Source organism: Zasmidium cellare (assembly GCF_010093935.1).
Source record: "Zasmidium cellare ATCC 36951 unplaced genomic scaffold M409scaffold_59, whole genome shotgun sequence".
Lineage (NCBI taxonomy): Eukaryota > Fungi > Ascomycota > Dothideomycetes > Mycosphaerellales > Mycosphaerellaceae > Zasmidium > Zasmidium cellare.
Window position 1 is genome coordinate 25,247 of NW_022987003.1, and position 19,936 is coordinate 45,182.

At 52.2% G+C, this 19,936-nt stretch overlaps 9 protein-coding genes across 9 annotated transcripts; 5 read left to right on the forward strand and 4 right to left on the reverse strand.

Annotated features, from left to right (window-relative positions):
- Positions 1–661: 661 nt before the first annotated feature.
- M409DRAFT_30047 (uncharacterized protein) lies at positions 662–2,323 on the forward strand (the record flags this gene model as incomplete). The annotated part of the gene is made up of 1 exon (XM_033809735.1): positions 662–2,323. The coding sequence occupies one exon, from the start codon at positions 662–664 to the stop codon at positions 2,321–2,323; it is 1,662 nt and encodes a 553-aa protein (XP_033660318.1).
- A 176-nt stretch (positions 2,324–2,499) lies between these two features.
- M409DRAFT_70998 (uncharacterized protein) lies at positions 2,500–3,330 on the reverse strand (the record flags this gene model as incomplete). Its single annotated transcript, XM_033818997.1, has 1 exon — positions 2,500–3,330. One exon carries the CDS (start codon positions 3,328–3,330, stop codon positions 2,500–2,502), a length of 831 nt encoding a protein of 276 aa, XP_033660319.1.
- Positions 3,331–4,040: 710 nt separating this feature from the next.
- On the forward strand, positions 4,041–6,314 carry M409DRAFT_37925 (uncharacterized protein; the record flags this gene model as incomplete). The annotated part of the gene is made up of 1 exon (XM_033810831.1): positions 4,041–6,314. The coding sequence occupies one exon, from the start codon at positions 4,041–4,043 to the stop codon at positions 6,312–6,314; it is 2,274 nt and encodes a 757-aa protein (XP_033660320.1).
- Positions 6,315–6,368: 54 nt separating this feature from the next.
- M409DRAFT_30050 (uncharacterized protein) lies at positions 6,369–7,359 on the reverse strand (the record flags this gene model as incomplete). The annotated part of the gene is made up of 2 exons (XM_033809736.1): positions 6,369–7,199; positions 7,261–7,359. The coding sequence occupies 2 exons, from the start codon at positions 7,357–7,359 to the stop codon at positions 6,369–6,371; spliced, it is 930 nt and encodes a 309-aa protein (XP_033660321.1).
- A 548-nt stretch (positions 7,360–7,907) lies between these two features.
- Positions 7,908–8,833, reverse strand: M409DRAFT_30051 (uncharacterized protein; the record flags this gene model as incomplete). The annotated part of the gene is made up of 2 exons (XM_033809737.1): positions 7,908–8,734; positions 8,794–8,833. The coding sequence occupies 2 exons, from the start codon at positions 8,831–8,833 to the stop codon at positions 7,908–7,910; spliced, it is 867 nt and encodes a 288-aa protein (XP_033660322.1).
- Positions 8,834–11,276: 2,443 nt separating this feature from the next.
- On the forward strand, positions 11,277–12,684 carry M409DRAFT_30052 (uncharacterized protein; the record flags this gene model as incomplete). The annotated part of the gene is made up of 6 exons (XM_033809738.1): positions 11,277–11,429; positions 11,482–11,521; positions 11,576–11,669; positions 11,723–11,800; positions 11,853–11,992; positions 12,047–12,684. The coding sequence occupies 6 exons, from the start codon at positions 11,277–11,279 to the stop codon at positions 12,682–12,684; spliced, it is 1,143 nt and encodes a 380-aa protein (XP_033660323.1).
- Positions 12,685–13,313: 629 nt separating this feature from the next.
- Positions 13,314–15,369, forward strand: M409DRAFT_71001 (uncharacterized protein; the record flags this gene model as incomplete). The annotated part of the gene is made up of 6 exons (XM_033818998.1): positions 13,314–13,499; positions 13,571–14,032; positions 14,089–14,168; positions 14,220–14,905; positions 14,962–15,175; positions 15,225–15,369. 6 exons carry the CDS (start codon positions 13,314–13,316, stop codon positions 15,367–15,369), a joined length of 1,773 nt encoding a protein of 590 aa, XP_033660324.1.
- Positions 15,370–16,388: 1,019 nt separating this feature from the next.
- M409DRAFT_60785 (uncharacterized protein) lies at positions 16,389–18,653 on the forward strand (the record flags this gene model as incomplete). Its single annotated transcript, XM_033814574.1, has 4 exons — positions 16,389–17,316; positions 17,376–17,790; positions 17,849–18,137; positions 18,186–18,653. 4 exons carry the CDS (start codon positions 16,389–16,391, stop codon positions 18,651–18,653), a joined length of 2,100 nt encoding a protein of 699 aa, XP_033660325.1.
- Positions 18,654–18,722: 69 nt separating this feature from the next.
- On the reverse strand, positions 18,723–19,217 carry M409DRAFT_30055 (uncharacterized protein; the record flags this gene model as incomplete). The annotated part of the gene is made up of 2 exons (XM_033809739.1): positions 18,723–19,032; positions 19,087–19,217. 2 exons carry the CDS (start codon positions 19,215–19,217, stop codon positions 18,723–18,725), a joined length of 441 nt encoding a protein of 146 aa, XP_033660326.1.
- Between the last annotated feature and the right edge of the window lie 719 nt (positions 19,218–19,936).

Here is a 19,936-nt window from a genome sequence, read left to right on the forward strand (position 1 = left end):
TGGTTTCTGGGAGGGGATGGGATGGCTGGGGCTTTTTGGGATAGACTGTACAGTGATCGGCTTTTGTATGTGTTGTTCTCTTCGTTGAGAATGTTTTCGCAAGAACAGCGAGGTATGCTTCAGCCTCATGCTTTGTCGAAGGATGTCGCGCGTGTATTGAAGAGGGCCAAGGCTGCTCTTCTCCTAAGGAGGTGTTCGGTGCCGTGTTTGAGGTGGATGGGTGAGAAGCGGAGGATCGTGTGTAGGGTTCGATCGAGATTCGAATCCGATGAGGCGGTGGGACGTCACCGCTTTGTTCTGAGAGAGAGTTCAAACCTTTACCATATCGAACATCGATCTCGACAAGATTGTTGTCAGCCGCAGAGTCAGCAACCGACCTGGTTGTTGTTGTCCAGGTCCTGCCTGCCAGCAACAGAGGCTGACTCTTGCTGTTCGTTTCGACTCGTGTGGCAAGGATCTCGCATGGGGAGGCGCAGTGGCACCCAAGGTAGGCAATCGATCTTCTTTCTCCGCCCATACCACGCCGATACTCTTCAACGGTTCTTCGTCAGCACTCGGCAAACACTCGGAAGCATTACAGCAACAGCAACTTATGTAAGAAGGAACGATATAGATCCGGTTGCAGCCAGCGCGGTGTTCCTCAAACACAGCAACCACCAACATGTTTACGTTCTTCGCGGGTCTTGCTACGCTGGCCTACTTCATCCTCTGGATTGTGCACATAGAAGCTGTGCAACATCTGAACGACAAGAAGTGGCCTGTTCAGACCTTCGAGTCCGAGCCAGGCTTCCATCCTCCTGTCCTCGAAATCACCGCCCCAGAACAAGCCTCGAAAGATGGATACCTCTTCTTCGCCCCAGGAGGCCCCCAAGCCAGCCAAACCGCACCAGTGATCATGACGAACAACGGCGAGCTCATCTGGAACGGACCGCCAGGCCTCTTCGCCTTCAACTTCGGCGTGCAGACCTACAAAGGCGAAGACGTCCTCGTCTTCTGGAACGGGAGTAGATTCCCCGAACCGAAAGGACGCGGACACGGGAACGTCTATCTCTGGAATCGACACTACGAACAGATCGCGAATGTCTCCCTCGCGGGGGAGTTCGTCGAGTTCAATGGGGAGAGTTATCCGAGTAATATCGATTTGCACGAGCATTATATCACGGAGAACGGGACGTTGCTGGTCCTGGCATATAACGTGACGCAAGCGGATCTGAGGAGTGTAGGAGGTTTGCAGGAGGGATGGGTGGTGGAGGGGCAGGTTTATGAGATTGATATCGAGACGAATGAGGTGTTGTTTGCGTGGAGGAGTTTGGAGCATTTGGATAAGCTGCCTTTTACGAGTTCGGTGTATCCGTTGGGCAGTGAGGGGTATGATGGCCGGACGAGGGAGAATGCTTGGGGGTATTTTCATCATAATTCCGTCACGCCGTTTCGGGAGGGGTATATTATTTCTTCGAGGTACTTTTGCAGTGCGATTGCGATTTCGAGGACGAGTGGGGAGGTACTTTGGGTGTTGCAGGGACGGGATGGAGGGGATTCTCATCTTCAAGGCGAGAATGGCAGTACGAGTTTCTGCTATCAACATGATATCCGCGTCCTGGAGGAGAAAGTCGATCAGGAAGGCGACCTTACGCAACTAACCCTCTCAATGCACGACAACGCCAACAGCCCCATCGACAAGAACAAAATCCCCACGTCCGGCAAAATCTTCTCACTCGACTTCTCCACCAACCTCGCCACGCAAACGCACCGCTATCTCAATACCTCCGGCCTCGTCTACGGCACCGCCCAAGGAAGCCATCAACGCCTGACCAACGGCAATATCTTCGAAGGAGCGGGCTACATCCCCATCATGGAGGAGTTCTCACCAGAAGGAACGCCCTTGTGTCGCTGGATCTTTGGCACGCCGCTCCGCACGACCGAAGGGGGATTTCTGTCTCCCGAGCCGGAGAGCGTGGTGCTGTCGTACCGCGCGTATAAGCAGCCTTGGGTGGGGTGTCCGCGAACTAAGCCGGCTGTTGTGTTGAATGCTTCGAATGGCACGGAGGGGATGACGGCGTATATTTCGTGGAATGGGGCGACGGAGGTGGAGAAGTGGGAGGTTTGGGGTCGGAGGGAGGGGAAGAAGGGGAGGGTTATGAAGGTTGTGGAGAAGAGCGGGTTTGAGACTGTGGTGGAGGTTGGGAGGGTGGAGGTTGTGTGGGTGAGGGCTTTGTTGAGGAAGGGTGCGCCGAGGGGGTGTGGAGGTGGGGTGTGGAGTGAGAGGGTGCGGGTGAAGGACGATGAGGGGGTGGATAAGAGGAAGGGAGGGATTTGGTGGTGATGGGGAGGGGAAGATGGTAGCTTTGTGAGGATTTACTTACGTCGTGTAGTAGGAATACATCCACAAAAAACGAAGTGCATTGGCGTTGGGAGATGATTTCGTCGTGTGACTTCGTTTATGCTCTTCCTTTCTAAGGGCCCATTGGCGGATCACACTGGTATTGAGTGGCCTTCGTGTCATGCCGACAAAAGCCGTCCGATCGCACCCCAATACCGCTCCGGATCCTCCAGAATCAACCCACAATGCGGCGCCTTCTCGAAAAGCCCCTCCTTGACCTCACTCCAGCCCTTCGTCCTCGCCTCCTCAGCATGGTCCTGCACATCCTCGTACGGGATCAGCGCGTCCTTCTTCGAGAACAGGTAGAGCCTTGGTGCCTTCGGATCGAAGAGACCGACATCGTTCCACCGCCGACGCAGTCTATGCACCATGCTCTCCTGCCGCAGGAGATCGCACCAGAGGAACATCGCGGTGCCCATGGTGATGTAGAGAGTCCAGAAGGCGAGCCACTTGGCGATTTGGGATTTGAGTGGGAATTGCATGGACATGGCCTCGACACCACCCCTCAGGCGAGCGTGGCTGGGAGCACAGTCCACGATGGTGTGCGTGAAGATGGAGTTGGGGTGGCCGGTGTCGTGGAGGTGTTGAGTTATGCGGGCAGCAGCTGTAGTGCCGCCGTTCGACATGGCGTGCAGGAGGATGGGACCAGGGCTCGAGGCTTTGATGTCGAGGATGGTGTCGCTGGCTAGCTTGGTCCGGGGCGCCTCGAGTGAGTCGAGGGTGAAGCTCTCCTTGAGGTTTGAAAGGATAAGGAGAATCGACGAGTCGGGGAAGAGCTTCTGGTATCCAGCGGCGTATTTTGCGACGATTTTGAGCGAGGCGCCCATGAAGGTGCAGAAGACGATGAGAGACGGGTGCTTTGGGTCCTTCTGGGCTGTTGACGAGGCTGTCGGACGGTATAGTAGCATGCTAGGTCCGAGTTTGTCGAAGTCTTCGAGTAGTGCCGCCATCTTCGCTGCTGTTGATGAGACACGTTGATGAGGGTTGGCCGAAGCTATGATCGTCGCGGTATTTAGATGACTTGAATTTCAAGTAGGCTATTGTCGTCCAGGGTACAATAGGTAAAATATTCGCCAGCACACACACTCTTCCACGTGCCTTGCCTTCCTCCCGACTCTGCCCTAGGTAGGATTCGAGTCCGAGGCTGCTGGAGATCCTCCTTTCTTCGAGCGTCGCCGTATGAGAATCAAAGAACAAGATCAAAGAAATAGCCCTTACCTTTCGAGACGCGTGGACTGCCGCAGAATGGATGCCTCGTGGCTGGTAGGACGAGGCGTACCAAGGAGAGCGAAGCGTCCAATCCGAGACCTTTGACTCGCGTCTTGCGGCCGAGTCCTGATGGCCGAACTAGGATGAAGGTTCCGTGTCGAGGCTGTAGGGCTGTATGTTGAGGTTATGATGGTGAGTCAGCCCGGTCTGGTCGTGCCTCTGTCAATATTATGCAGAGTGATTGTGCAGGAGTGGGACAAGGAGTGGAAGTTGAAGTCCATGTAGTGTCCTGATCGACGAGGAAATGGGCTTGATGGGCTAGGCTCGCTTAGGCGAGGGTTCGGTCCGCTGCCGTCCCAGAAGTTGATTTCGACCTCAGATCTTCTCGAATTTCTGGACCCGCTGCCTGCACATTTTACAGCCAACTATACCGTCTACCCAAAACGTCAAGATGAAACGCAAGATCGGAGCGCTGGAGAAGGTAGACGCCGATCTGCCGAATTTACAACACAAGATTCGAAACGATCCTCCTTCGTATCGCGACGACTTCGTGAGCCAGTACTCGCAGTATGCCTCGATGCTCGAGCTGTTCCTACAATCACCCACGACCACCGACGACACCGGCATAGTCCGACTACGAGACCTGATTGACTTCATATCCCACGTCGCCGACTGCTATCCCAAAATCACCGCCGATTTTCACAACGATCTCATAAAGCTACTTGAACTGCACCATAAAAGTCTGGATGTCGAGCTGCGGGACAAGATCGTGGGGAGTTTGGTATTGCTACGGAAGAAGGAGATTATCGATTCGAACACACTCTTGAACACTCTGTGGCCTCTGCTCATCGCTACTCCGTCGAAAGCGCTGCGAGCACTTCTCTTCCAGAAGATCGTCTCTGATCTGCGAACTTCAAATAGCAAGACCAAGAACCACAAGCTGAATCGCAATATTCAGACGATATGCTACAACCTGATCGCATCCGATCCAGCATCGTCCAAGGGACTGTGGGCTGTCAGGTTGACAAGAGAGCTGTGGAGAAGATCGGTCTGGACAGATGCAAAAGCTGTGAGCATTATGGAAATCGCTGCTTTGAGTCAAGATGCGAAAGTTGTGACAAGTGGGGCGCGGTTCTTTCTTGGGTCGGATCAAGAGCGAGAGGAGGCTGCAGAGGATGAGAGCGACGACGAAGAGGACATTGACATGCGCAAATTGAAGCACAAGGCTGGCATCAACAAGAAAAATGCCAAGCACGAGAGAGAGCTCAAAACTGCTGCTGTTAAGGTCAAACGCAAGGAGAAGAGAAAGAATGCACATCAGACACTGAACTTCAGTGCGCTGCATCTCCTACACGATCCTCAAGGTTTCGCCGAGAAGCTCTTCCAACAACATCTCCAACCTGCACAGCCAAAAGTGCGTCTCAACCTCGAACAGAAGCTCTACGTCTTGCAACTAGTCAGCAGACTTGTTGGTCTTCACAAGCTCACGCTCATCCCGCTCTACTCGTACTTCATCAAGTACCTTACGCCAAAACAGCCATCCGTTACCGCGTTCCTCGCCTACCTGGCTCAAGCCACGCATAGCCTTGTGCCACCCGATGTTCTTGAGCCTCTTATACAGAAGATCGCAAACGAATTCGTGTCAGAGGCTGCGGCATCTGAAGTGGCATCAGCTGGATTGAACGGCATCCGTGAGGTCTGTGTTAGGCAACCGCTGGCCATGACAGATACTTTGCTTCAAGACCTAGTCCAGTACCGCAAAAGCAAAGACAAGGGCGTCCAAATGGCAGCGCGGGGCTTGCTATCGTTGTATCGCGAAGTTGGTGCCCAGATGTTGAAGAAGAAAGACCGAGGAAGGGACGCCGCACTTGCTCTGAGAGATGGTCAGAACCAAGGCGCCAAATTTGGTGAGGTCGAAGGTGGCGGCATCGAAGGCATTGAGTTGCTCGAAACGTGGCGAGAGGAGCAAGGCATCGGTACTGATGAAGATGAAGAGGCGTGGAAGAATTGGGATGCGGAAAGTGACGACAGTATGAGCAGTGGCGGTTGGGTCAATGTCGAGAGTGATGGCGAAGAAATTGACATCTCCGACTCGGAAGACGAGAAGGACAAGAAAGCTTCCAAGAATAAGGCCACCAAGGAGGCCGAAAAGGAGAACGAAGCAGATGGTGAGAAAGCAGCGGAGGAGAAGGATCTACGTGATACTGCGTCTTTGGAACCAGAAGCTGCGGTGAAACGAGAGGAAGCTCGGATATCGAAGCTTGCCACCACACGCATTCTGACACCAGCGGATCTGGCCAAGCTAAACGAGCTGCGTCAAACAGCTGCGATCACTGCTAACATGCCGTCTGCGAAGCGACGAAAACTTCAACAACAAGCGCAGACCAACGCTGCTCGACATGCTGACGATGAGGTCACTGCAGACCAAATTTCCGGTCTAGCAGCTATGTCGCACAAGGCTACCAGAGAAGAGAAGATTGCCAGAGCAAAGGGTGAACCAGATGACCCCAAGAACGATCATCGCTCAACGACGGCGAGAAGGAAGGAGAAGAAGGAGGCAGAGGGCAAGAGTACCACGAACAAGGAGAAGGCTCGCAAGAAGAACTTCATGATGACTCTGGGTAAAGCGAAGAGGAAGGGCAAGAGGAGTTTGGTCGAGCATCGACGGATTCTCAAAGCGCATGTTGACAGAGGAAAGAGGGGTGGTAAACGTGGAAATTATTAAAGGCGATTCTGCGACGGCGTTCAACGCGTAAGCAGTATTGGGCGTAATCGATGTCTACGGAATGGCATCTTCCAACCCACTCTCTTCGCCATGCATCGCTTTGAACAACGGTTCCCATACCGTCACCGCCCTCAGTGTCTTGTATCCGTTCCCGGGCTCTGGGAGATTGTACCACCTCAAATCTTCCGCACTCGCCTCCAACGACTTGCCAAACATGCCAGTCTCATCGTCAACAAAGGTATCATGTGCCCTCAGAATGGTGGAAATCGGCGTCACACACTCCGGCGAAACAGCTTCCATCATCTCCATAGGCACAATAGGCGTTTGCACCATCCCTGGCAAAACCGTATTGATCAAAATATTCTCCTTCTGCTTCAACAACGGCGCCACCCCCCTCACAAAATGTATCGCCGCCGCCTTCGCACCGCAGTACTCCGGATAAGACTTATGGGGAAATATTCCTCCAATCGAAGCATTCAGAATAATCCTCCCTCCAGGCGTGGGATTATGCCGCATGAAATGCGTCGTCAACACAGTCCCATAAACCACCCCTTTATAATCCACATCCGTACAGCTCAAATCCGGCTCCGGCGGGACCTCTTCAACACCCTTACCCCGCCAGTTGTACAGGTATAGACTGCTCTGGTCGATGATCCCGGCGTTGGCGCAGAGGAGGTCGATGCGGCCCCAAGTGTCCCAGACGGCTTTGAACATCTCGGCTTGATATTGATAGGAGGATACATCGGCTTGGAAGAACCGGGCTTGGACTTCCGGGGTTGTGATTGTTGTGGCGATGCGGTTGCCAGCTTCTTTGTTGCGGCCTACGAGGGCTACGCGGTAGTTTTTGCTGTGGAGGTGGCGGGCCAGGTCGATGCCCATGCCGGACTGGGAGCCGTGGGTGTCAGCGAGCCTTGGAGGTTTGGAGGAAATGTGGTGGTGGGCGTACTGTGGCGCCCGTCACGATGGCGACTTTTTGGTCGGTAACTTCTTCGCTCTCGGGGCCGTGGCCGTTCTTGCCATTGGTGAGGTCGCTTGATGTCGCCATATCCGAAGACTTGAAACAATTCTGAGCTCCCACAACACAAAGAGGAACTACGAAGATACAGAGAGCTCAAAACACCACAGAAGCTCAAACACCAATGACGCTACCTACTGTGCCACTCGACCCTTACCCACGGGCACGAGCATTCGGCGGCACCGCCAGATTTTCCCGCGGTCCACGAAGCGATATTGTCTCGTTCTCATGACTCTTGCAGTTCGAGACGAACGTTAAGTCTTGGGGCCATGTCAAGTCTAAACCGTGGTGTGGTCTCGGCAAGAGGCGGTTTGGCGATCGCCTTCTGGGGTGCTTGTCTGCTCGTGCCGGTGGACAGGGGTTGTGGGCGGGTCGTTATCTTGGGTGCCGGAGTTGTGCCTGAATGAGCATTCAGTGGTGGTGGGGTGAAGCAGAACATGGAGAAGAGGCATTGTCGAAAACTGGGTGTTTTGTTCAATACCGCAGGTCTTGTGCTGGAACAACAACTAACGGAAACCAAGGTCTCCGTGGACGACTCAACGCTGACGATTTCCTCACAGAAGATCCGATGTCTGCTCTCAGTCGTAGTCCTTGATCACGGCACCCTTCTGCTTCTCTGGATCTGTCGCCTCCATGATCGCCTTCATTTCGTCGTCACAGAATTCGGGGATTCCTCTCACATAAAAACTCTCCTTGTTGATCTCGACCGCCAGCCCATACAGCTTCTCCTTTGAATACGTAGCGCCATACGCATCGACGAGATCCTCCTTGCCGTCAACAAGGTGCAAGACCGTCTTCGAGATCATCTCTGCGGGCGTGAACAGTCCAGGAGGGAAACCAGCCCAACCTCCCTCCCCTGTCAAGTTCGTCTCGACGATGCCAGGACAGATTATGTTGACGCGGATGCCCTCCAGGGCCATTTTGTTCGCGATCGCTCGTCCGAAGCCCAGTACGCCATGTTTCGCAGCAGTGTACATCGGGCTATAATGGCTTGGGTACAGCGCTCCACAACTCGCCGTAAGCACCAAACTTGCCCCCTGGCCTTTATGTGTCGACTGCCTGAAGTAATGCTGCGCCAAATAGCAGGTCTGCACCAATCCCTTCAAATCTACATCAATCGATCGAAGGTCCGGCGGTGGAGGCGGAGAAGTCTTCTGCTTCTTGTAGAAGTCTTGCGATTCGATGATGCCTGCGTTGGCGAAGACGAAGTCAATCCGCGAGTTCGAGGTTGTGAAGATGGTGTGGAAGACATTGGCGAGCTGGTCGTAGTTGGTTACGTCGGCTTTGTGGGAGGTGATTCTGGCTGAGGTAGATGCCACTTCTCTGTCGCTGACGTCGAGGACGTGGATATTCCAGTCTGGTCGGGCTGCGAGGGCTTTCACGACTTCTAGGCCCATTCCACTGGCTGGAAAGTCATGTCAGCGTGCTGATTCTGCAACGCCTCGGGAGAGTCTGGCTACTGACCTCCGCCAGTGATGATGGCTACCTTGCGTTCTCCAGTCATCTTGGCTTCTGCTTTTTGCTTGGAAGGGTCGATTGTCGACGAAATTCAAGTTTGCGAGAACAGCTCCGCTGTGATTGAGTAGCCGTCATGGCTTACCTGAGGTGTGACGGCACCACGGGAGCGACGAACGTTGGTCTGCGAGAGCGAACGGGGAGATCATCGACAAGCTGCTATCCCTGAAGCTCCCAGCACCCATATCCCAGTAATCCCGAGAATCGGACGGACTTCAGGATCGACATTAAATATCCCACAAGATTGAGCAAAGCCTCGCCTGACATCACGCGAACTTAGCCGTGACTTTTTCCCAGGACTTCACTCCGATCCGAGAGGATTTTTTTCCAACACGTGCTCGTGTCTTGGAAGTCTAAGCTAAGCTTTTGCTACTTCTTGTTCAATATCTGTGCCGTACGCTATCCGGACAGCCTGGCACCCAAACTAGGAATCAGTTCCTTCAGTTTAAGCGACGTTAACAACTAACGCAGCACCGCAATAGGAACAAGTACCAGTCATCGAGATGCATTCACTCACTCTCGAACGCAACCGCCACCATTCGACTCGAGCTGTCACTTCGACAAGAACCACCGGAGACTCCACGCAACGCTGAATTTCTTTTCGTAAAATCAATAGCTTTGCAGACAGTGGAGAACCACACCCCACCGGCAATGACGGAGGAATGAAGTCCACATAAGCTGCCTTAGTGGCCTGTCAAACCACGTGCCGACTTCGGTATACAAGGATAACTCGACGTTCCGTCTACAGGCTCTGGCAAGAATGATATGAACCCCTGCTAGTTTCTCAGCCTTTATCTAGCTATATATGGAAGAATAAGTGGGTCACCACTTTGTATGGCCTCCTTCAGCATCGATTACTGCCTGACATCTTTCCCTAATACTCTAGCAGATCCTTAATATATCAGATGTCGACAGCCTTGTCTATTCAGTCTGTACAGCCTGAATAACCTCTGCCCTTGTTGTAGGGAAATGAAGCCTAACCCTATGCTTTAAAAGACTCTAAAGATTCTTAATTAGATTAAGATCTAGTGAGTTTGCTGGCCATGTAAGGAGCTGTATATAACAGTCCTTAAACAAGGCCAATATAGCCTTAGCCTTGTGAATAGATACGTTGTCTTGTATCACTAAAGACTGCTATTAGAAGATACCCTCTTGTTACTACTTTTGGCAAGCAGCCTGTATTAATAGAACGATATTCTGACGGTAGATATCCCTATTAATTGATCTAGTATCGAATACAGTATATTCCTTCGGTCCATCTGCTAATATGCAGCCCTAAATCATACAGGCTGAGTACTTGCGGAAGCGTAGTACAATGCAGTCTGTATAATAGGCTTTATTAACCGTTCTTGTTACATAGACCTGTCCGAAGTAGCCACAGCGAATTGAGGCTTTATCAGTCTACAAAACCCTTAACTACTGCCTATCTGTCCAGTCGACGTGCTCTTTTGCCCATTGTAGCCGTGCTGCCTTGTGTTTGTCCGTAAGCTATAGCTTCTTCCTTGCTATATATCGTTAATAGCCTTCTTTTACAAGTGCTGCTCGAATCGTCCGGAAGTTATAAGAAAGGTCCTCAAGGCGCGTGATTTAATCCAGTCTAAGCCGCCTATGATAGGTATTAGTAGTCAGTCTGTTTACAAGACGACGTCGTTTGCGGGTTGTAATTACAGGAGGGCGTCCTCGTCGGGGTAGTGTACGTAGTTCGCGTTCTAGGCGTGTAATAACCTGAGATATAGCATGTTTTGAGGTATCCAGTTTCTCAGCAATCCGCTGAAGTGGCCAGTATGCGTGCTTGTGAAGGGCCCATATCTGGCCCTTCTTAAAGGCTGAGAATATCCTCTTTGGCATTACTGTATCGAAGAATGTAGGAATCAAGACGCGTACAGCGTGTTTTGAAGCAGGCCCACAATAACAACCATATATAGTTAGCAGAAGGAATACCACTAGCAGGGGTTCATATCATTCTTGCCAGAGCCTGTAGCCACCCGCACGCCGGTCGACTTCACGCATTCAGTTCTGCACCCGAATCACGCTTCGAGCTGCGTGTGCAAGACGCAGGAGGTCTTCACGCGCCAGGAGAGGAAGCATTCTCGTCAGGGCTCGCGAGGCTAATGCCAACACCATGAGAGCCACGCCACCAACTTTAGCCAGTTTCAACTTATCGGTTTTCTGGCCTTGCCCGAACGATTGGCTCCTGCGATTGGCGAGTCCTGTTCCTGATCCGAGGGCGTGTATGAACCTGGTGTTGGGAGTGAGACATGTACATGGCTCTTTCGTCAAAAAGAATTTGATGTTGCGTGTCTCCTATTTCATGTGAAAGGCCTGCTCTTCTGTTATACTGGCCGCTTGACTGCGATTCTGGTATCTGCGAACCCGCCCTGACGACTCGAGGACAACATCCATTGACACCGGACGATTCGAGAGAACTCAACATGTCGACGACCGACACTTCCACATTGTTCGCGGAGGTCTGGGCAGAATATGGCATCAGCATATGCACCCATTTTCTGCGCTTCTATGCCAGATGGAAGCTTTTTGGCTTCAAGAACTTCGACATTGGAGACGCCTTTGCTGGCCTCGCCATGGTTAGTAGCATCAATGTATATACTTTCTTGACCATGTCTCACGCTTGGCCAGATATTTTACACGCTCGAGACCGTTGGGATATATTTACTCAGTACGTACTGCTATGACGGCCCTCGAGGGCGGCACTGTCACTAACAACCCGTAGCGAGCTATGGCAACAACATTGGACTTAATGAAGAGACAGCAATGGCAGTGCCGGACAACAAGATTGCAGATCTGACCTTGGGCTCGAAGTTGGCGTAAGTATTCATACATCAGAGAGCTTGTTGTCTCAGGTACTGACACTTTATAGCTTTATGAACTGGAAGTGGTACATCAGCCTGATCTGGTGCCTCAAAGGTGTGCTGCTGACGATCTATGTCAAGCTCGGGTGAGTGTCATTCTGAACGATTCAGTATGAGGAGTTGACTGACCATGTCCAGGACCGGCGTTGCGAGACAAGAGCTTGTTGTCAAGTTCATGTGTCTCTTCACGCTCTCTACATGGATCGCTTGCATCTTGACACATACGCTGATTTGCATTCCTGCACACAAGAGCTGGCAGATCAAGCCATATGCAGGAGGTATGTTGGCTCAGGCTCCAGGTCTCACGTCGACATTAGCTAATAGAGTGGCAGACAACTGCACAGTGCGCAAGCCGAACTACATCGTCATTGCGGTGCTCAACAGTCTTACTGATATGGGCATCATCATGGTTCCAATGCCGTTGCTGTTCAAGGTCAAGGTACCTTTGAAGCAGAAGATTGCGCTCATCCTCCTATTCTCGCTCGGCTTCTTCGTCATCGTTGCGACCATCCTGCGAGCGTACTACTCCCTCAAATCGCTCGATACTCTCATGATTGCCCTCGGATGGGCCAGTCGCGAAACCTTCGTAGCTACGATCGTCGCCTGCGCCCCCGGTATCAAGCCCCTCTTCAGCAGCCAACGCTGGAAATGGGGCACTTCAGACCATTCTGGCAACAAGTCGAGCAGCAAGTACTATCACTACGGTCTATCTGGAAAAGGAACCGGCAGCGCAGCAGACCCGAACATCCACGTCTCTCGATCAGTGGACGTATACACTGAACACGGCAAAGCATCTCCATACGACTTTGAGATGGGTAAATGGAGGGGCAATCGACCAGCAAGCTCCACCGAGAGCGATGAAAGAGTGATGATTGGGGAGGACCAGTCTGAAAACAAAGGCGATGCGGATAACAGAAGTGGTGCGCTCTTCTCAGCTGAGCACGTTGTGAAGCCAAAAGCCCAGGTATAGACATCTACAGCCTTGCCAAGCAGAGCAAGCCAACGCAGTCAAACTGTACGAATACCACGACACCTTCACGAGTGCAATTTACGCGATTTCTTTCAAATTTCGTGACTTGGCGCGCAACTGTAGCCGAGCAACTTCAGAGGGACGACGACTCTCTCGATCTCGACGAGAGACGTTCTTGTGCACGTGGGTGGAGCATTCATTCAATTGCTACCCCTGCCAGAAGTGGAGCAGGCTCCAAATCCTTCAGTCTGGGGGCCCTTGCTCCCGGGCTCCACCCAGCCCCTACTAGATCATGGAACGGCTCGAGGGACCAGCACTGTGCTCCCTAGCAACGTAGCTTCCGCTCGCCCTCCTTGCAGACATCGGCGGCGATGCCTCAAGTTGACTGGACTTGTTTCAACGCGCTCTCCGCTTAAGCAACAGCGAGTCATGTTGGCGATGGCCTTTTTCGCTGCGGCTAGAGGCTTGGTGTGCAGCTGTGTTGTCGCTCGACCTGCGAGCGAAAGCCGATTTCCAGAGAGGAGTTGACGGGGTCCTGACTTCTCCGTTTTGTGACTTGTCTCGCTCGCTCGCTCGTCCTTTGCTTTGTCTCCATCGCCTTCCTTTTGTGATTGCGATCAGTCGCCAATATGGCTACGAAATTCGATACGCCAGCCTCGGACCCTGTCTTGACTAAGGGCATCGAGGACGGGGAGCCCAATGGCAGCAACAGCCTGGAGAAACAGCCCGACGCAAGCGCTGGCACGCCGACTAAAGAGGTGTTCGACGACGGGGCAGAGCCAGTCGTCACCCTCAAGACTTGGATAGTCTGTACCGTACGCGTCCTCCAAATCTATCACTTCTCTCCCAATCCGAAAGTCATCTGACCCAGATCTTCTTATTCTAGATTCTCTCGATCGGATATGGTCTCTCCTTCTGGGCTGTCCCTGTCGTCTCAGCCATCGGCACATCAGTCTCTGCTGATCTGGGGGACCCCACGGCATACAACTGGTACGTTCCCGCCTGGACCATCGCCATCACCGTCTCCTTCACCTGGTTCGGCCCGCTCACGGACACGCTCGGTCGACGATGGTTCTTGGTGGGCGGCAACTTGGTCACTTTCATCGGACACTTGATTGTGGCGAGCGCGAAATACAACACATCGAATGGAGCCTCGCAGATCACGGCTGGACTGGCTATTATTGGCTTTGGAGGTGCCAATTGCCAGATGGCCGCGTTCAGTTTGCCGGAGCTTTTGCCCAATAAGTGGAGGCATATTGGTGTCGTCTTCGCGGATCTGGTCGTGTACGTCACTGTGATTGTTGCGCCTGTGACCGCTCGATTTGGATATCAGTACGGCAACTGGGAGGTGAGTATTACCTGTGACTGCGCGCAAATGTGTGCCAATAATGACCGCGTGCGCAGTGGAACTTCTGGGGACTTGCCATTTTCCAGTTTCTGTCTTTCCTCGGTCTGCTCCTGCTTTACTTCCCACCAGCTCACCCGTAAGTTGCATTGCATCTTTTATGACTCTGCAAAGCTGACAACAATACCAGTGCTGGTGAACCACTGAACCAAGTGATCAAGCACATCGACTATGTTGGAGCCTTCTTGTTCGGCGCCGGAGCCGTTCTGGCTCTCATGGGCATCGTCTGGGCCGGAATGTACGATTCAAGCGATCCCCATGTTGTCGCTACTCTCGTCGTTGGATTTGTCCTGATCGCCACTTTCGCTCTGTGGGAGCACTTTGGCAAGCTGAAGTACCCTCTGGCACCTACGCACATCTTCACCTCCTCGAAGGGACGCGACTTCACTGCACCAGCTATTGCACTTGGTGTTGTCAACATGTTCTACTATTCCAGCAGCATCCTCTGGCCAACCATGATCACGAAGTTCTACACCAACGGAGGCACCGAATGGAGGGAGGCGGTCATACTTTCCCTGCCACAGGGCTTTGCTATCCTCACTGGTGCGCTTGGTCTGACGTTCTTTGGAAGCAAAATCAAGAACTGGCAATGGCAGTTGACGGCATCTTCCTTCATCATGGTTCTCTTCGGTTCGCTGCTCGGCATGGTCACTCCGACCAACAAGGGCACGATGATCGCCTTCTTGTTCCTTTCGCAAGCTGGTTTCGGATGGGGCTTGTATTTGGCTATTGCTGTAACTCAGATGGGTGTCGAGCATAAGGATCTCGGCATTGCTGGAGGTATATCTGGCACTTTCCGTTATGCTGCTGGAGCAAGTAAGTCAACCGCCAGGTTCTGATGTTTGATCTTCACGTACTGATAAGATCAACAGTTGGCACAACCATCTACAACACAGTCTTCAACAAGGAACTCACTTCAGCAACGACGAGCAAAGTCACTAAAGCCGTGCTCGAGGCCGGCCTGCCACAAAGTGACGTTGCTCAACTGCTCTCCGTCGTTAGCACGGCCGATTTGGCCACATACCCGGCAAACATCGTCTCAGCTGCCAGCGCTGCGCTCAACGACGCTTACTGCCACGCCATCTTGTAAGTCCATGTTCACTAAGATATTTGAACCACATTCTGATAACAGCAGTGTCGTTGCCATGGTTTCAATGGCATTCGGAATCATTGGACTGATCGCTTGTGCATGCTGCAAGGACGTCGACCACAAGATGAACAACCAGATCGAAGTGTACCTCGAGAACGACCGTCTCGCGGATCGAAACAAGTTCCACTAAAGGTGCATATCCGCTTCGATGAATCGATTTATTCTCGTCGAGTCAGAAGCATCTTCTAGAGTTAGAAATAGATACGCCAAAAATGAATATATTGAAGAGCAACGGTCCAGACTTTGCAGTACCAGTCGTTTCATTACAGCTCGGCTGCATAATACGCTACTGCGCTCACGTTCTTCTTCCCCATGCACTATTCAATATCCATCTCAATGCATCGAAGTTGCTCGGTGCACCCCGTCCTCCATCCAAAAGTCCCATGCATGTAACCATACAAATCCGTGCTGAAATGTCATGGTCCTTTCCATCAAAGTCCGTCATCACGCTTTCATAGCCCACGTCTCAGCCTGTATCTGGTTTCTGAAACTGCTTTGGTTCCATAATCGCTCTTGATCTGCTGTAGTTCTGGCTTTCTTGCTTGTGATAGCTTGCTTGGCAGATGTGATGATGCTTCGACTTCTGTTGTAATTGGATTTGGAGTCTCTCCAGGAGTCAACGATGCTTGAAGACTCGGAATCCGCTGACGAAGTCGAGTCTAGACGCAAGGTCTCTGTGTAGGTAGGTGGAGGTGACTTGGCTGAACTGGGCATGTTGGCGTTGTGGCGTCGTAAGGCTGTGAGAAGGAGAAGGCTTTGTTTGGATCGAGTTCTGGATCTTGGCAAAGTAGAGAGTTTCCTACGACCCTTAGTAGCCACTATATATGTAATCGATCGGAATATGTCCTGGTGGTCTTCCACGGTCATCGTTGTTGTTATCGTTCCGCTTCTCGGCATGAATTCCTAAAAAGGAAATATCATTCCGCTCAATGCCGAGTTGAGCGCCGATGCCGCCGCACTTCACTCCTCAACAATCACCACATGAAAACTATGACTGGCGGCAGCATCCAGGGTGCGGCTGACGCAAACCATGACGGAAGCAAAAGTCCAGTCTGAGACTTTCATCTTTCAAAGATCTGACCGCCTTCGTGCGCCAGATCCTCCAAACCTGAGCCAAGACCGTCCATCGCGGAATGGAATAACAGCAGTATGTCTACCGGATTGAGTCGTCGGAATGGCAAGGCAGCCTCGTGCGAACCATGTCGCAAAGCCAAGATCCGATGCGATCACCAGAAGCCCTGTGGCCGGTGCACAAGTCGTGGACTGACCGCAAGGTGCATCTACCATCCTGCTCCGTTGACTCGGCCTCGAAGACCGGGCAGCGGCCAGATCCTGGACTTTACCTCAGCCACATACCAATGGGATGTAGGGAACAATCCTAGTCCGACGGGCCACGAGGCAGTCAATCATCCTATCACTCCGGCGAGTGGTTTGAGTGATGGCCTGCCTCTCCGGATGACATGGCCATCCAGAGCGGTTCCCACATACCGTCAAGGCCAACAGCCACCACAACTCCTGAACACCATTTCAAGTGATGGCGCAGAGGCTGAGAACCTCCAGACCGTCAAGTACGTGCTATCTCAGCTGCGACACTTTGGATTTCTGGATCACTTGATTGTCGAATATGGCTACCATGCTCAAGCAATTCTTGTGCCGAGCCCTATCATCCGGGCGATTGTAAATGAACTCCGTACTACTAGCGCCTCTTTGGCCATCGAGGACTTCGACGACCACAGTGAAAAGCTCAATAGTTTGGCAAGATTGGTGCTATCCAACTCGTCCAAGCCGGTGCAGTATCCCACCCGGGACTTTGGAGTGGCCGAGTTCGTATCATTCTATACTGGGGAGAATCTACGGCTGGAGACCATGGGCCTGATCTATGCCATTACGGTGCGAGCTTTCCTTCTTGGTCTCGCTGGCGACGACCATAAACGAGAAGACTTCGTGCATGAGATGTGCACGACAAGCTTTGTCTGTCTGCGTCTGGGACGAGAGTTGTGCACCGACATTAGCGACATGCAAGCCTTTCTGTCATTTGAGGACCATCGTCGTACGTCAGTGACGGAGGGAGACGCCAGTAAGCCTTGATCAACTATTGACAATTGACCATTGACATCGTTGCTGACCGATCAATAGCACCAGCAGTATGGCGCAAACTAGGCGAAGCCATTACTGACATTTACGCCGCCGGCATACACAGAGAGAAGAATAACTCCAAATTGCCATTTTTCCTCGCCGAGTGTCGGAGGAAGGTCTATGCACACTTATTCAGAAGCGACAAGTTCATTGCCACTCTCATGGAGCTACCTCCTCGGATGATACGTCGATACTCTGACACTCGTCTGCCACTAAACTTGACAGATGACGAGCTACTGGCAGCTGCGAACGAGCAAGAGGCTCGACGAATGCTCACGCCTGATGGCTGGAACATAGACAATGTCCACATGCCTACAACATGGACACGAGCTCGGTGCATGCTCGCCGAGAATCAAGAAGAAATTCTGGATCATCTCAATCGGCCCATAGATGCTGGCAGTGCCGCCAGACTCCAGTGAGAGATCCTCTTCCCCTAGTTTTTGAACGGCTTCGAAGAACTAACAATCTGGCAGTGGCGTACTCGACCAATCATACAAACGCTGGGATTCTCTTCCCGAACACACACATTATAGTCGCGAATGCTGGAACAATGGCATCTCAATGCCGATATGCCTGATGCTCTCCACGCTCCGACAGGCCTTCCTCCAAGGAATCTTCTCCATCTACAGGACACTTGAGCCCATTGAGCCGAGCTGCTCTGCAGAGATGTTGAAAGTTTCCATGGATATTGTGATGACTGCACACGACGTGGGGAGAAATCTTAATCGGGCTATCTTCTTGCGTTACGATTTTCCTTACGTTGTGAGTCTTATCAAGCCAATGAATTCAATCCACGCTGATTGATCACAGGTACTATATTACGGCCTACCAGCTGCAGGAGTACTGGTCAACGCTCTCCTCGAGGTCGCTCGAAGTAAAGGCACGCAGTCTCTACCAGACGGACTCAACCGAGCATTCATCATACGACAGCTATCAGTCTTCATATCCCATCTAGAGAGCATTTACAACCCAGGCGATCCGAACTATACCATTTGTCTGAACGCCGCGAAAGCCATCTCGCGCACATTGGACGATGCACTGGATATATCTTCTGCTGCAAGCACGACGGTCAACTCAACGGCCGGGCCACAGACTCCAGCTTCGAATAACGACGTGGGCGCTACACTGGCTTCTGCTATGCCACTTATGCTCAACAACGAACGAAATGGAATGGAGCTCGACATCCTCTCTAGCAATGGCCTTGATGGCTTTGACTTCGCCACGTGGATGAAAGATATTGACTGGACTGGCACGGGCGGCGAATGGAGTAATCTATAATTTATCTCTACTAGCACCGAGAAAAATACACTATCACTCTAATTCTAGAGACGAACAGACTGCGACCGCTCAAGGGCATCCTGGATCCGCGAACATAGGAATCGGCCCATTGACTGGATAGCACCCCCCATACTTCTTGCCACACGCATTCGTGAACCACTCACACGTCTCCTCCCTCTTCACATTTCCCTCCTCGCCACAGCCCGGATCCGCAATCAGCGGAATGGGCCCTTCGGCGGGATAGCAAGTGCCAAAGACCTTGCCACAATCATTCTTGAAGTACTCGCAGACAGTCGTCTTGTCGCTGACGCCGTTGCAGGCCGGGATGGGGAAGTCCTGGCGGGCTGTGGCGCAGAAGTCCCAGCAGCCGCCGTACATTCTGTGAAGGGGTCAGCGATAGCGCAGAAGGGGTGAATAGAGATAGGAGACGTACTGTCCACAGTCGTTGGCATTGTCGATGCAAATCGTGCATCCATCACCGTTACCCTGACGCTTGTCAAGGGGTCCGGCTAGGGACATGCCCAGAAAGCTCGCGACGAGGACGAAAGACTTGAGATCGAACATGACGAATTGGCAAGAACTTCTTCCAGATAAACCGATCGTGTATAGTTGTCGTTATCGCTGTTGTCTGAACAGGACAATCCATCAAGGTCAAAGCGAGACCTCCCCATCTTTATACCCCCAACTCCAACCCTCCCCCAAGATCCCCCATCCCAGTCCTATGACGAACAAACAACCGAAACAACCTCTCTTGGCTCTGCTCGTCTACTCGTATTACGACGTCGCAACGTCGAAACTCTAAGAACTGTAAGTTAGCCTTTCGCCGCAGAAACTCTTGGGCGTTGCTATTCCAGAAGCCAGCCTTACTGGGGTACCCCTTTCCGCCTGGGGTTTGAATTCGCCGGGGCCGTATGGCTGGCTTGCTACTTCGGATGGCGACCGATGGGACTATTTCATTTGCTCGAGACGCTCTTGGTACTATCTTGGATTTTACGTGAGAAGTCCGTTTCATGAGACGTCCGTTCCATGAACTTGGTCCATCGCTATAGCCCGCCAAGCTGAAGAAACGTATTCGTATTTGATCTCAGGACTACTGACTCTGGCGCACAATTGCTGTAGAGATGAGTAGCTGGACGGCATCGGGGAAAATCAAAAGTTGAAGTGAAGTCTTGACATTCTCATCACCCTACAAGCAGCCGACTGACGACATCTACCAGAACCCATCCTCCCTCGCATTTCAACAATGAAGACATGAAGCATTCCCATCCCATTTTCGTGCCATG